Raw genomic sequence first — 15,192 nt, 5'->3', positions numbered from 1 at the left:
CTCCCGTGCCAAAAATAAATAAAATAATCAAATGCAACACAAATGTTTTAATTCTTTACAACATCCGATTATATAATATGATGAATTCTTTTATAAAAATTGAAAAATATTGAATAATTTTTAAAAATATTATTTTAGTGGAATATTTCATTCTTTCAGGAAAAAAAATGTGCTTCATAATAATTATTTATTTTTTCTAACCTATACGAATATTTCGACATATGGAATGTGCTTTATGCGTGCATTTTCATTCATTACAAATTTCAAGGAAAAAAAAAATGTTTCTTCCGAATTACAAATTTCAAATATTGTTTTAGTCGAATATTCATTCTTTTAGGAAAAAAATGTGTTTCTTAGTAATTATTTATCTTTTCTAACCTATGTGAATATTTTCATTTAGGGAGTGTGCTTTATGCGTGCATTTCCATTAATTACAAATTTCAAAGAAAAAAATGTTTTTTTCCGAATCACAAATTTCAAATATTGTTTTAGTGGAATATTTCATTTTTTCAAGAAAAAAAATATGTTTCATGGTAATTATTTATCTTTTCTAACCTATGCGAATGTTTCCACTTAGAGAGTGTGTAGCTTACCTAGAACACACTTAGATTTAAAGAAGAGTAAAGCTAGCATGTAAAGTGAAATCTGTACACAAAAAATAAAAAAAATAAAAAAGAAAATTGAGACATTAGTCCCAAAATTTAGAATCTATGGGTTTTAATCCCACAAGGACACCGAGAGCCCCAAACAAGAAACCGAAATGCCAACAATCAGCAATCCAAATGAAAATGGAACAAAAAACTCTAAGTTAAAAGATATACAAAAAAAAACTCTAAATAAAAAATATCAAATAATACCTTTGATATTTGAGATCCTTCATCTTCTTCATAGAATAAAAATTTTAAATTTTTTCTCTCAAAAAGTTTCAAATTTGATCTTCAAATTTGATTTATTAAAACAAATATTTTGAAATATGGTAGTTGAAACTATTTAATTTTCAAATTAAATTAGTATCCCTTCTTGTATATATGAATAATGAGAGTATAAGGGTAGTTGATAGGATTTTCTTTTTTAGATAGAGTTAGGTAATTCATTAAAAAACAAATTATATTTTATATTTAATAATAAATTATAAATAAAAAAGTTGTAATATTTAAATATGTATGAAATGCATGTGATTATTTCTCACCAATAGATGCTTTTTACCTTTTAAATAAGCTTTTGTAAAAATTTTAATAACATGCACTTTACACGTGTCATTTTTTTATTAGGGACAAATGTGGTATATAAAATGGAGTCAAGATTTATCAGAGTTTTAGTTCATATAAATGATTGAATAATGAGACCTAGTCGACAGCTTTTTTTCTCATCTTATTTATGTATGAGTAATTGTTTAACAAATCTACCATTTGCCTAGTATGGTCCTTATACAGCACATTTTGGCACCCTTTTGCTAAGTATTGAATTTAAAGTCAGTTTGGCATAATATTTTGCTTCTTTTTAGTCAGAAAGCAAAACATGAGTCATCAGTAGAAGTCGCAAAGTGTATTTGGCCAATGGATTAGCATTTGGAAGAGCTTTTGCCACAATCTATACACTTCATCTTTAACAGGTTGCCCTGACTGACAGTGAGGAGAGTGTGATCTAAAGAGAAATTGAAGCTCCGTTTACAAGAAATTTCAAGAGAAACTCACACCCACCTTTGGAAGGAACTCAAAGGTCCACTCACACCCAACCAGCTTCCAATTAATACTTCAAATTCACATCATCAAACAAGACCATCAACTTCAACATTCACTAAAGAAATTAGCTCAAAAAAATTCAAAATCCACAATTCCAAGTCTGCATTTTTTTAAGCTGGGATTTGAAGGGTTCAACAAAACCCGAATCCAGTTTGCACATATGGCACATTAACTTTATTACAAGATTAAACTGGCCGGATAATTGATAATTGTCATTGGCCTTTCGATTCAGAGATGGACTGTAATGGGCTTGTAGTCGAAAACAATGACTTTCTCCAGGTGGGGCAGGAACAGATTTGCGAATTCGACATGAGCTGGATGAGACACATACTCTGCAATGCCTTCCACGCTCTCGAAGGTTGACTCGAAGACATGAGTGAAACCTTGATGCATGTTCTCAATGCTCACATCCTTGCCCCTGTTACATTACACAAGATGTCACAAGTTTTAGAGATTTAAGGCATGGTAATACGCAGCATAACCATTTCGCCAGGCACAACTCAAAGACATCAGACTCAAACATGAACCATCGTAAATTTCTTCACTTATATGAAAACAGAAATGTTAGAAAGGGATCGATTGGTTCAACTGAAATTGTTCTGAGCAACTGATGCCTCATTATCAGATTAGTTCAGGGCATCTGCTTGGCAAATTAATATTGAAGTTCACTGAGTCATCATTTAAGGCTTCTTGTTCATTATGAAAATGGAAGCAGTCTCAGTTCTTATCCAAAAAGCAGATACTGAAGAGAATTTCATCATTCATGTAAGAAAACCTATGAAAATCCAAGCATGTTTTGCAGATGACCTACTAAAAGTGGGTCGACAATATTTCTATTTTAAGTATTTTTAGTGAAAGTGTTTTCGTTAGAAATGTTTTTGAGAGAATCACTTATCAAGTGCTTTCCCAAGAAATACTACAAGCGATTTTTCAATTTTGTAAAAATGTTTTCTAAATTTTGTCAAATACTTGATTTTTTTCCAAAAGTGCTTTTTAAACAAAGTATTTTCTAAAAACATGGTCAAACGGGTTCTAAATCGTGTTAGACACGGACTCTAATTCCATCCAGGCGCTCAAAGGGCATATTTCACATAAATGAAGCCACAAAAGAAAGAGTGACTTCTAATCAAACTTTAAGGTTGACTTTCACATCAAACTTAGAAGTACTGAAACTATGATTTGGTAACCTGATTTTAGTTGTTGTGAATCTAAACATGTACATGAGGTTTTGATTGCTAAGAAAGCTGGCACCATCTTGATGAGAGTTCTCAAGACGTGCTTACTAACTTTAAAAAAATCACTTTCAGAAAAAAGTCCTGCAAGAAGCATATATTGTCAAGCTAAAAGAGGAATATTTTGGTTCTAGCTACATGCCAAAGCACTAAATTATCTTCACTTATTTTCCTTTTAGGCATGCTTCAATTACAACTAAAAAGCATTCTATAGAGTATAGACAACTGATATTTCACCTGTGAAGTTTTTTCAACACATGATATGATAATTATTTGAAAATTTGCAACTTTCTTCTCAATATAGGACCAGATGTTCCTGAACTTCTATAAAATTTTTAAAATATATATATATACAAAGAAGCACCAACAAACTTTCGGGTTTTCTAAGGTTTATTCATAAATCAAATGTTGCCCAATATGGGAGACCAAGAAGCAAGACTAAACGCCTACTGTGAAACAGCTGCAACTCATCCTAATACCCCTTTGGAAACAATTGTATTAGGCTCCTTTCAGAAAGCCCACACCACTACAAGCAACAAAGAGAGGCACCTCAAGCATTCACCCTACTGACATTGTTCAACAATTTAGAAGGGGATTCTCAAACCCAACCTAAGTCAATCAACTTCATCCGAGTCTTCAATACAAAATCTGAAGAAAAACTCCAGTAAATCCAACAGAAACATGGATCCAATCTATCCAAGAATCACCCATCCACATAATTTGATGATTTATGAAATTTTCCAGGGATGTGTTTGGATAATTTTATGCTACTTACGATTTGAATCAAGCCAAAAAGTGGGTAGATTACATTAAGTAGTATGTGCAGAGTGTAAATTTTCAACCCGGTCAACAAAATTGCTGATAACCCCCAGATACTTGCCAGAAATTCTTCTGATTCCCAAAAAGAAAACACTCAAACGAGTAAAATCACCAGATCCAGAAGATAACACCATAAATAAATATTGCCAGAGCATTTGGTAGTGAAACTTATAGTGCAAAAAATGCCACACAACTCACTCAATTCCCAATTAAAACTACTGGGTTGTGCCCAAAACCGAATCCCCAACAATACCCATTTGGCAGATCACACAAAAATCCAAGAAATCCCAAGAAAACAACTGATATAGATTCAAGAGAATAACAACTCACTCAAAACCGAATCCCCAACAATAACCATTTGGAAGAGCCCACAAAAGCAAAGAAATCTCAAGAAAATGACAATGAAACAGAGAAAAATGAAGCAAATTTATTGACTCCGATTGAAGAGAAGTACCAGTGGAAGGCTTTCATGGGAGGCACGAGATTGACAAGGTTGGCATAGCCCTTGATGAGTTCTTCAATCTGGTCAGGTGGGGTTGAATCTTTGAATTTTGCCAGCAATACGTGCTTTACCACTCCCTTCGCCTCTTCCATTCCACTCTCTCTTTGGGCTCTTCCCCTTTCTCTGTGCCACCTTACTTGCTTATCTAAAAAGCTGTCAGCCAATCATCTACAAAGTACTGCAAGATTGATTTGAGATGAAAATTGGAAAAGGTAACCAATTTTCATCCTTTAGAAAAATTTATCATTTTTTATTGCCTTACATACAAAAAGATTTTCTTAATATACAAATTATTTTTTACCTCAAATTATTTATTCGTATGGAAATGTTTTTTTAATATAAAAAGTGAATTTTTAGTTTTCACTCCAAATTTGAAGGATACTCTCAATTAATATTTATTTTAATTTTAGAAAAAATCTAACTATGAATAAAAATAAAAATAAAAAATAAAAAATCAGACAAGTCACGTGATCATTTTCATTGACAATAGAAAAAATGTGACAAAATGAGCATTTATACAATTTTTGTAACTAATTAATAATTTTTTTATTTTTTATTGTATGCATGCTTACCAAGGAGTTCAGACTTTACAAGCTACACTTCTTTTTTCATTGATCGCTACACTTTCTTTGAATTATGTACACATTTATTAAGAAATTGGGGCCCAAAATTTGAGATGAACGTTTAAACATTTGGTTTTGCCACCTATCTAATGAAAACCCCTTTGTTTTTCTATTTAATGTTTTATTATATTTGGTTCGGGAAAATATTAAGAAAAAAAAAATATTAAAAGAACTTTTTTTTTTTTTCGATTTTATTATGAAAAATCTATATAAAAAAAGAGTTAAATATAATTAAAACTAATAAAAAATTTACATATATTTAAATTATTTAATATTTATATTAATGAGTTAAATCCCATAAATATGGTTCTAGTTAATGAAATGATCCATAGAATCTTCGTTACACCATCCACCTTTTAGGCTTTGGGCATTCTCAGACCTTTCCATTCTTCTCAACCGCAGGAGTTGCACTTCATTGGAAACGGAAGTGATTTTGGATTGGAAGCGGATATTCCAACTATCTTCCAATTAATACTCCAAATTCACATTATCAAACTAGACTATCGACCTCAAAATTCACTCAAAAATTCAAATACCACGACACCATCCAGTCTGCATTTTTATAAAATGGGATGTTGAAGAGTTCAACAAAACCTGAATCCAGTCTGCACCGTACATCAACTTTAATAAGAGATTAAACTGGCAATTGTCATCTGCCTTTGGGTTCAGAGATGGACTGCAGTGGGCTTGTAGTCCAAAACAATGACTTTCTCCAGGTGGGGCAGGAACCGATTTGCAGCTTCGACGTGGGCTGGATGAGATACGTACTCTGCCATGCCTTCCACGCTCTCGAAGGTGGACTCGAAAACATGAGTGAAACCTTGATGCATGTTCTCAATGCTCACATCCTTGCCCCTGTTACATTACACAACATGTCACAAGTTTTAGAGCTTTAGAATTATGGTGGAACATTAGAAACCAGTGTTTTAATCACTTATAATTCACCATATTTTGCTAGAAACAACTCCAAACCATCAGATGCAAACATGTTAAAGAAGATATATCCCGAACCATTCTGATTCTATGAGCAATTGCCGCCTGAGGAAACTAATATTGAACTTCATTGGGTCATCATTAAGGCTTCTTGTTCAATTTGAAAATGGAAGCAGTCTCGGTTCTTATGCAAAGCCCAGATACAAAAGAGAACTTCATCATTCATGAAAGAAAACCTATGAAAACCCCAGTCTGTTGTGCAGATGACCTACTAAATTGTGCTAAGACACCAATTCCGATTCCATCTAGGTGCTCAAGGGCATCTTTCACATAAATGAAGCCAATAAGAAAGAGCGACTTCTAATCAAATAAGGTAAAATTTCACATCAAACTTACAAGTGCCAAAACTATGTGTTGGTAACCTGGTTTTAGTACTTGTGAATCTAAACATGTACATGATGTTTACGAAGAAAGCTGGCACCATCTTACTGAGAGTTCTCAATACGTGCTTGCTTGCTTCAAACAAAGTCACTTTCCGAAAAAAGTCCTGCAAGAAGCATATATTGTCAAGTTTCTGGTTTTTGCAAGCTAAAAAGGGTTGAAAGAGGAATAGTTCGGTTCTAGCTACATCATGCCAAAGCATTAAATTACCATCACTTATTTTCCTTTTAGACATACTTTAGTTACAATTAATATCATTCTATAGACAACTGATATTTTTTTTTTTGATAACCGTGATGTCCGGGGCAACTTACGCGCACCTCGACTAATCCCACTGGATCCTGAAGTTAACAACCTAGACAACTGATATTTCAACCGTGAAGTTTTTTCAACACACAAAATTTGGAACTTTCTTCCCAATATAGAACTCAATTTTCTCGAACTTCTAGAATAAAATTAAACACCTACCGTCAAACAGCTGCAACTCATCCTGAGACCTTTTGGAAACAATTGTATTAGGCTCCATTCAGAAAGCCCACGTCACTAAAAACTACAAACAGAGGCACTTCAAGCATTCACACTACTGATTGTTCAACAATTTAGAAGGAGATTCTCAAACCCAACCTAAGTGAATCAACTTCATCTGGGTTTTCAGTTAAAAAAAGAAAACTCCAGGTATTCAGTAAATCCAACACATTCATGGATCCAATCTAATCCAAGAATCACTCATCCACAGTGTATGATTTATGGAATTTTCCAGGGAAAATGTTTGGATTAATCACAGATGTTACTTAAGATATGAATCAACAAACCGTCAACAAATTTGTCAAATATGCTTGCCACAAATTCTTCTGATTCCCAAAAATAAACAGTAAAATCACCATATCCAGAAGTTAATACAATAAATATTTGCCAGAGCAATTGGTAATGGAAAAATGCCACACAACTTACTCAATGCCCAATTAAAACTACTGGGTTGTGCCCAAAACTGAATCTTTAACAACACCCACTTGGAAGAGCCCACAAAAATCTAAAAGAAAAAAAAAATCCAAGAGAATAACAAGTCACTCAAAAGTGAATCCTCGACAAGACCCATTTCGGAAAGCCCACAAAAGCTAAGAAATCCCAAGAAAATGACAATGAAAGGGAGAAAATGAAGCAAAATAATTGATTTAGATGGAAGACAAGTACCAGTGGAAGGCTTTCATGGGAGGAATGAGACTGACAAGGTTGGCGTAGCTCTTGATGAGTTCCTCAATCTGGTCGGGTGGGGTTGAATCTTTGAATTTTGCCAGCAATACGTGCTTCACCACTCCCTTTCCCTCTTCCATTCTACTCTATGATACAGTGATACTCTCATCCTTTCTCCCTGCCACCTTACTTGTTTATCTAACAAATTATTGATTTTTCCACTGATTGAGACACCCTTTTTAATTGTCCACACATTTTATCAAGAAATTGGGAGCTTCAAATTTAAAATGGAACATTTAAAAATTTGCTTTTGCCACCTATCAAATGAAAACCTCTTTGTTATTACTTCTTTTTTTTTTTAGTATTTTCTTAAAAATTATAATTAAGGGTTTTACTTCAATTACTCCTTTTGGTGTTTTACTAAAATTTACTTAATATTTTATCATTTTGTATTTTACATAAATGATCTTGGAATTTGTATCAGCATACAAAATCAAATGCTAGTTTTCTATAACACATGTCAAAAATACCTTTTAAATTGTTTATTCTATTTACCTATTATAGATATAAAAAAAGGAGGCAATTTCCTTATAAAAAATCATTATTCCAATTCCAACTCAAATTTCCATGGAAAAAAAAACATTAATTTATCAAATTATGTATTGAATTGTGAAAAAGATTCAACAAAAGACAAACAAATCCATTATCTCTTCTATGTCAAGCAATACATGAACTTCCATATAGCAGTAAAAGTAAGATGTATTGGTGGATTGAGTTATTAAATTCCTATTGAAATAGGATCCACATTTATTTATTTGCCATGTAAAAATTACATAACAGTTAACAGGTAGTAGATTAGATAGAAAGCTTCATGGAAGCATAGATCACTCAAATCCCAACAACAAACTGCTCACATAAACAGATTGCATAAATATTTCTATATATAGCCACCAGCCATGCATGCCCGCATCTATGCAGCTCGAGGAGCGGGCCTGATGGGCACAAGCCCAGCTTCACACATTGCGGTAAGAAGCGCATCCTGGCTTGACTTCTCGTCATGATCCTTCAAGCTTGTCTTATAATCCAATGTCTCATCTTCATATATTTCCCACCATTTCCTCACCAACTCCTTTATATCTTCTCTGTCCATGTTCTCCTCCTTCCCTGTGAACCTCCACGGCTTCGATCCCTGATTAAAGAAGTAATCACAACAAAATTAATGTTTATTAAGTAAAAAAAAATGAGATTCTGATCAATTTACGGTTGACTTTTGACATTTTCATTAGTCATGGGTTGACTTTATAATTTTGTCATACAAGTTGTGTTAATCACTCACCGCCGCACAATAGTGAACCACTTTGGCTTTGGTGAGGTCCACATTTTCGGGGTGCCGCCACAGCATGGCCAACACAAGGTTGTATTCAGAAGGGATTGGAACGTAGACGTCTCTGAAAAACATGTTCAGAAAGTCCTGCACAACACAAACCAAAAGTGCTTTTAACGAAAAATTCAAAGTAGAGAAAACACTTCTACTAAAGTAACATAGAAGAAAAGCAGCCAATCAGGAGGGGTATGTACCTGCTCGGCAAATGAAGTAGGAGGGGTGACTTTGAGAGTGTCGAGGAGATTAGAGTAGGTAGAGAGACTGGGCTCGAAGACGAACATGCCGGCGTTGAAGTAGAGCGGCGGTGGAGGGCCGAGCTCGGCCTTCCACTCCACCTTGTTCGGGCACTGCTGACAGTAGCCAATTTTGTACTGGGTGGAATGACTCCATGTCTGCTCACAAAAACAGTCCTTCACAGCATAGAAATGGCCGTCTTGTGAGTCAAAGAGGTGGTCGATGTTTTCGAATACTTGTATGTCTCCATCCAAGTATATCATCTTGCTGTACTCCACGAACTGCAACAATTGATTACATGAAAATTTTTAATATGATTCCAAAAGTGCTTTTCAAAATTTCAACACTAGAAAGTCAATCAAAACAATGAGAGAAATTATGGGAAACAGATTACATTTAGTAAAGAAAGATCTATCATGGCCGATCAAAGCATTGAATAAATCCCAAATCACGATTAATTTATATAAATTAATTTGTGGTGAAGGAAAGACTAAGAAAACAGTAGTCAAACATATAAAAATATATATATATATATGGGAAAAATATTCTATTCCATAAATGGTTCTAATTAACGAAATGATCTTCATTACACTACTATCTTTTCGCCATTATTATTCTCTCAAAATATTCATGAAAACAATGAATTTCATTGAAAACAAATTTGTTTTTAAAATGACGCACAAATGGTCAGGAAAGGGCTAAGTTCATGACAATTTGCTTCCAATCAGCTACAGTCATGTCCATGCAAAAGTAATAATATGGAAGGCAAAAAAACGTAATCTTACTTCCCAAATACGAAGCTTTGAGTAGTTGATGACGTAATAAGCCATGGAAAACTGGGTCTGGTTCTCCGGCGGGTACACAGGCTCAATCTCCCTCACAATACACCCTTGTGACTTCAGAATCTGGCGGTGCTCCTCCGGCACATCAGGCAGAACAGGCACCACTAGTGGGTACAGGCTCCGGACCTTCCTCAGACCCTTTGCCAACCCCACCACTCCCTTCACATAGTCGCCATTTCCAGCTAAGAAAGTGACGTATGCTCTATCAGTAGTTACATCCATGACTGCACTGAGAGTCTGAAACTAAAACAACAAGGAAAACCAGAGAAGAAGATGAGGGAATGTTGGGTTTTGGAGGAGGGAGCTGCACCTCCTTATATAAGGCGCAGAGGAAGAGAAATCAATTTGAAAGATTGAAGATTGAGATACCGGCCAAGTGGATGAGAATCATTTCCCAAAGTGCTTTGATTTTTGTTTCCTGAATTGGGTCCTCTAGTATATCCACTTTCCATGATTTTTAAGTATGGAACTCGCTGAAAGATGATTAAAAAAGAAAAAAAATTCTGTTAAAAACAAAATAATCTTTAAATCCAACGGTTAACTTCTTGTTGTCCCACGTGGTAATAGAGCTAAATTCCGGTGTGAGTGCAGTACAAATGTGTTATTTGTGTGTACAAGTGATGTGTGGCTTTGATTTCATTTGAGATTTGGGCTTATCAAGTTAAAAGTCGATGGTTTGGATAAGGCCACAAAACTTTGAACAAAGATCCGCTACATGGCAGCCAAAGTATACCACGTGGCATTCAAAGGTGTAGCGGCCGAAGCCTCGTGGGCTCCAATCAAAGAGATTCGTGTGCCCCGTTTGCCACGTGTCTTATTATTTATAATCCGTTTATATAACTTCTTATTTTTGCGCAAAATGAAGCTAAAATCCCAAGTCTTAAGCACTAATATTAATATTATGAAAGTATTATTAAACATTAAAAATAATTTTATATATCATTTTAAATTTTCATTAAATTTAAATCATAAATGATTTAAATAAAATTATTGATGAATAAATAAACTTCTCAAAAGTCAATTTATACTAAGTGTAGTCCATTGAATGCTAAATTTACAAAAATTAAATTGTAATGATGATGTGGATTCATGGCATGAGGCATCCTAGAGTTTTGAATTATTTTTTATTGATTTAATTTAATATGAGTTTAATCAGTTTATGGTATGTAAGAGACGATCTCATAGGATTTAAATTAAATTAATTAATTAAAATTATTTAAACTTTTAATTTTACACCTCTTTAGAATCTTATTTAATTTATAGTTTTTGAAATATATAAGATTTTATTTTAATTAGTTAATCAATCTCCAATTTTTAAATATTCATTAATAAATTTATATGGATTAAAAATTCATAAATGATTAGATAAAAAATAAGTGATTTTGATCTTATTAAATAAATAGGTTAAGTATGTTGAACGAGTTGATAAGTCAAACATGAATATGACTCCAACACATCAATCAATTAGACACGAATATGACCCTTTCATCAAGCAAAGTGATATGAGTTAATACCTTTGTGACATCAAAATAATAGTCTAATTCAAATTTGTTAAAATTCATGTCATTTTCGAGTCATTATTGCACTGTATCACTTGAAATTGTAATTTTTGCGATGATATGATAATATAATAATTGTTGTATTAAACTTATTAAAATTTCTATCATTTTTTAGTATCGTCATATCACGGAGTCGTAGTTTTTATGATGATATACATAGAAGTATATGTACCACACGATTGAAATACTATACATAGGAGAGTAGTGTAGAAGAGGCTGGACAGCACCAACCCAACCCATCATTGAACAAAAGATGAAGACATGCCATGTCGTTTTTTACAGCTCAACATATTTGTTATAACTTATACTTGAACTCCTTGCTTGAAACTATTACATCAACCATATTCAAACAAATAGTGATAATGATGGTGAGGGAAAGAAGCTGACAGGATGATGGGAATGATGATAATATACCACTGTCGTGTTGAATGTGGGAAGGGTGTGTTCTTTGGAGGAGAAGGCACATGTAAAGGGAAAATTCTTTTGTTCTTTGGGATGGTATAATGCTTTTTCAAAAGTTGGAATCTAAGTGAATGATTTGGGATGAAGAGAGAAGACAGAAGGGAGAAAGGAGGGCCAGCTGTGGAATCCATGACTTGTTAAAAATTGGAGTGGAGGATTTCGTGTGGAATAAGTGTTTCTTTGGTTGCATGAAAGCTTTAGCGAGTGCTGAGGGAAATGCTAGAGAGTGTGAGATGTTGTGGGCAAGAAACTTTTTGGTTATGTTTGGTTCCGGAAAATACTAAAGAAAAAAAAAATGCAAAGGAAAATTATTTTTTCATGTTTGGTTGTCTTATGAAAAATATAAAAGAAAATCAAATATAATTAAAACTAATTAAAAACTTATGTATTTTAAAATTATTTAATCTTTATATTAATGAGTTAAAATAAATAAAATGAGTTTGAAGTAAAAAATAAAAATAACTTATCAACTTTTAATCCATTTTTTATTTTCCTTCACTTTTTCTTTCCTTCTATTTTTCCTTTGTATTTTCTTTCCCTTGCATTTTCCTTCAAATTTTCTGAGAACCAAACATAGTCTTTGTATTTGTTTGAAAAAAGAAAAAGTGAGGAACATGCACCTATGTGCCCCGGAATATTCGGAATTGGCAATTGACATCGTTAAGGAACTCATGAAATGCATGGAATATATGATAGAATTTCTTTGATTTCACTGCTTTATGATTTTGGAAAAAAAAAAAAGCATGGAATATATGATGGAATTTCTTTGATTTCACTGCTTTATGATTTTGGAAAAAAAAAAGTTGTTTGGTGTACTTTATGATCAAGCCTCAATATATATACCACATGCTCATAATCCATTGTTTAATGTCATCAATTAGTACCATAAAGCTTGTTAAAAGGTTGTTATAAAAAGGTTAGGATTGGACCTTAGATAAATTGATCAATATGCTTTTGTGTATATTTATCACCTTGTCCCTTCCACCTTACTACCTTGGATGGGTCGAGCAATTTCTCACCTCAATCCCTTCACTTACCATGAGATCATACTATTAATTGGTTGGGTTTGTGCTCCAATGTTGTTAAGCATATAGTTAGGTGGTGTTTATTTTTTGGTTGAATAGAAAAAATCAAAATATTTGACTTTTTCTATTTAGCTAAAAGTACCTTATTGATATTAGCCAACATAATTAAAGTGAACTTGTTATTAATAAATTTAATTTAATTATATTGGTTAATATTAATGAATTACTTTTAGTTGAATAGAAAAAGACAAATATTTTTACTTTTTTTATTCAGTCAAAAAATAAATACCACTTTAGAGTTAAAATTACCATGGCTACTAGCGTCAAGCTTGTCTATAATGAACATCAGCAAGGATTTAAAATTAACTTTAGTCCTTTTAACTATAGGAATCATTTTTATATGTATTATCTTTACTAACTCTTGTTGTTGAGATTGGGTTGTATTCATGTGTAGACCCTAATTTTTGGTCACTGCTCGTTATTGCAATAATATGAGAAAAGATTCTACATCTTTTCAAAAATAGAAAATTGTGAAATCATTTAAATTTATAGCCTAAAATTGAATACTAAATAAATTGAGAAATACCCATGATCTGAAATATAAATCCTATTTAGAACAGCTTAGAGATGATGGCAGCAATTGAGGCAATAGTTAAGGGAAGTTGTATGAAGCTCTCCTTGCTAGTATATGCAAAAGTTGCACTCAAAATTCTTTTCTTTGTTGGCGTCAAAGCCACAAGCTCAATGCTCATCAAACTATGGAAGAATTGTGGAAAACCAAAGTTCAATTCTTCTTGTAATCAATTTTATCAAGGGAATCACGGAAGGGGAAAAGGAGGCTGCAACGGTGCCAGCTTTATGGGAAGTATGGTCAAACTACGGAGAATTGGAATTGCTATTATACGAATGAACCTCAACTTCACTAGATTCAAGATCAACAGTGCGTTGGATCCTATTTTTCTTGGTAATGTTTGAGTGAAATTACTTTCTTTGGAAGTATTGTTCCGAGTATCAAGTGTTTTTTTCATAAAAAAAAAAATATATATTATAAATGATTTTTAAATTTTTTGAAAGTTTATTTTTAAATTTTATTAATAGTCTGTTTGGTAGTAATTTTAAGAAACATTTTTAAAATTTTTAATACTTAAAATTTTTTATCATTCAAGTATTAAAAAGATTATAAACATTTTATAAAATTATTGTTAAACACACTCTAAATGTTTATTTATTTATTTTTTAAAAACACTTTTTGAATTAGAAGTATAAAAGTTCATTTGACAATAATTTTAAGAGCGTTTTTAGCTTAAAAGTATTTTTAAAGAAAATTAAGAGTGTGTTTAGGAATAATTCTGAAAAGTGTTTATAATATTTTTAACACTTTAATAATAAAAAATTTCAAATATTAAAAATACTTTCTAAAATCACTACCAAATAAATTCTAAATATTCAATAAAATTTAGAAAATACTTTAAAATTTTGAAAAATCACTTATAATATTGAAAAATTAATTATAGTATTTTTTTAAAAAATAATTGATAGGTAATTCTTTTAAAAATACTTTTAAATAAAACATTTTTATTAAAAACATTTTGAATAAAAACACCGTAAAACACACTCTAAATTGTTGCTCCTTCGTCCAAATGTAAACAACACTAAACATATAATTGCAATAATGGTGGCTGCTCTAGATTTGCTCCCTGCAAAGAGTTGGTTCCCATATTCAGGAGCAACCAACCATATGACTCATGATTGAAAATTTTGAGCTTTGGATCTAAGTACAATGGTAACTACAAAATTATGATGGGCAATGTAGTAGGTTTTGCCTACATACCATATTTGGTTCTTCTTTTGTTAGTGATCTTAGTAATTCAAGAGTCTTGCCTTCTCCTAACATTCTTCATTTTCCAAAAATCACAAGAAACTTGGTTTGTACTGCTAGTCAATTTGCAAAGGACAATCGTGTATTTTTTTTATTATTTATTTATTTATTTAATTCCACCCAAATGTTTGCTTTGTGGAAGACCAAGCAATGGGAAGCTACTCCAAGGGAGGTTACATGAAGGCTTGTTGATTACTACTCAAAAAGAGCATATTTTAGATAATAATTCTCATGAGTTTCATGTCTTTTGAGTAGTAATTATGCCTAAAACACTCAATTAACATGTTGTTGCCCTTGCAAGAGTTACTAACAAGTTTTATGGAG

General features: G+C 32.5%; 3 protein-coding genes across 4 annotated transcripts; all 3 read right to left on the bottom strand.

Moving 5' to 3' along the window:
• Positions 1-1,713: 1,713 nt before the first annotated feature.
• LOC117913928 (stress-response A/B barrel domain-containing protein HS1-like) lies at positions 1,714-4,454 on the bottom strand. Its single transcript, XM_034829051.1, has 2 exons — positions 4,248-4,454; positions 1,714-2,160 (listed from the first exon to the last, which is right to left on the bottom strand). Exons 1-2 carry the CDS (start codon positions 4,385-4,387, stop codon positions 1,971-1,973), a joined length of 330 nt encoding a protein of 109 aa, XP_034684942.1. The 5' UTR covers positions 4,388-4,454; the 3' UTR covers positions 1,714-1,970.
• Positions 4,455-5,451: 997 nt separating this feature from the next.
• On the bottom strand, positions 5,452-7,623 carry LOC117914947 (stress-response A/B barrel domain-containing protein HS1-like). Of its 2 annotated transcripts, XR_004651341.1 has the most exons (3): positions 7,484-7,560; positions 6,341-6,398; positions 5,697-5,773 (listed from the first exon to the last, which is right to left on the bottom strand). XR_004651341.1 is itself a non-coding variant. In XM_034830472.1 (2 exons), exons 1-2 carry the CDS (start codon positions 7,621-7,623, stop codon positions 5,584-5,586), a joined length of 330 nt encoding a protein of 109 aa, XP_034686363.1. In that variant the 3' UTR covers positions 5,452-5,583. The 2 variants fall into 2 exon arrangements, 1 of the variants encoding a protein (XP_034686363.1); XM_034830472.1 differs by lacking the exon at positions 6,341-6,398 and having other exon boundaries at positions 5,452-5,773; positions 7,484-7,623.
• Positions 7,624-8,243: 620 nt separating this feature from the next.
• Positions 8,244-10,245, bottom strand: LOC117914156 (galactinol synthase 2). Its single transcript, XM_034829377.1, has 4 exons — positions 9,887-10,245; positions 9,062-9,382; positions 8,820-8,954; positions 8,244-8,672 (listed from the first exon to the last, which is right to left on the bottom strand). The coding sequence occupies exons 1-4, from the start codon at positions 10,163-10,165 to the stop codon at positions 8,454-8,456; spliced, it is 954 nt and encodes a 317-aa protein (XP_034685268.1). The 5' UTR covers positions 10,166-10,245; the 3' UTR covers positions 8,244-8,453.
• Between the last annotated feature and the right edge of the window lie 4,947 nt (positions 10,246-15,192).

Source organism: Vitis riparia, chromosome 5, assembly GCF_004353265.1.
Source record: "Vitis riparia cultivar Riparia Gloire de Montpellier isolate 1030 chromosome 5, EGFV_Vit.rip_1.0, whole genome shotgun sequence".
Lineage (NCBI taxonomy): Eukaryota > Viridiplantae > Streptophyta > Magnoliopsida > Vitales > Vitaceae > Vitis > Vitis riparia.
The sequence above is the reverse complement of the archived record's forward strand: the minus strand, read 5'-3'. Positions and strand labels throughout refer to the sequence as shown.

Excerpts from the sequence above, each read along its gene's own strand:
- LOC117913928 (XM_034829051.1), bottom strand. The coding sequence starts at position 4,387 with ATGGAAGAGGCGAAGGGAGTGGTAAAGCACGTATTGCTGGCAAAATTC. Across the intron at positions 2,161-4,247 it reads CCCATGAAAGCCTTCCACTG|GGGCAAGGATGTGAGCATTG; the intron begins GTACTTCTCTTC and ends GTAATGTAACAG.
- LOC117914947 (XM_034830472.1), bottom strand. The coding sequence starts at position 7,623 with ATGGAAGAGGGAAAGGGAGTGGTGAAGCACGTATTGCTGGCAAAATTC. Across the intron at positions 5,774-7,483 it reads CCCATGAAAGCCTTCCACTG|GGGCAAGGATGTGAGCATTG; the intron begins GTACTTGTCTTC and ends GTAATGTAACAG.
- LOC117914156 (XM_034829377.1), bottom strand. The coding sequence starts at position 10,165 with ATGGATGTAACTACTGATAGAGCATACGTCACTTTCTTAGCTGGAAAT. Across the intron at positions 9,383-9,886 it reads CAAAGCTTCGTATTTGGGAA|TTCGTGGAGTACAGCAAGAT; the intron begins GTAAGATTACGT and ends CAATTGTTGCAG. Across the intron at positions 8,955-9,061 it reads CTACTTCATTTGCCGAGCAG|GACTTTCTGAACATGTTTTT; the intron begins GTACATACCCCT and ends TGTGTTGTGCAG.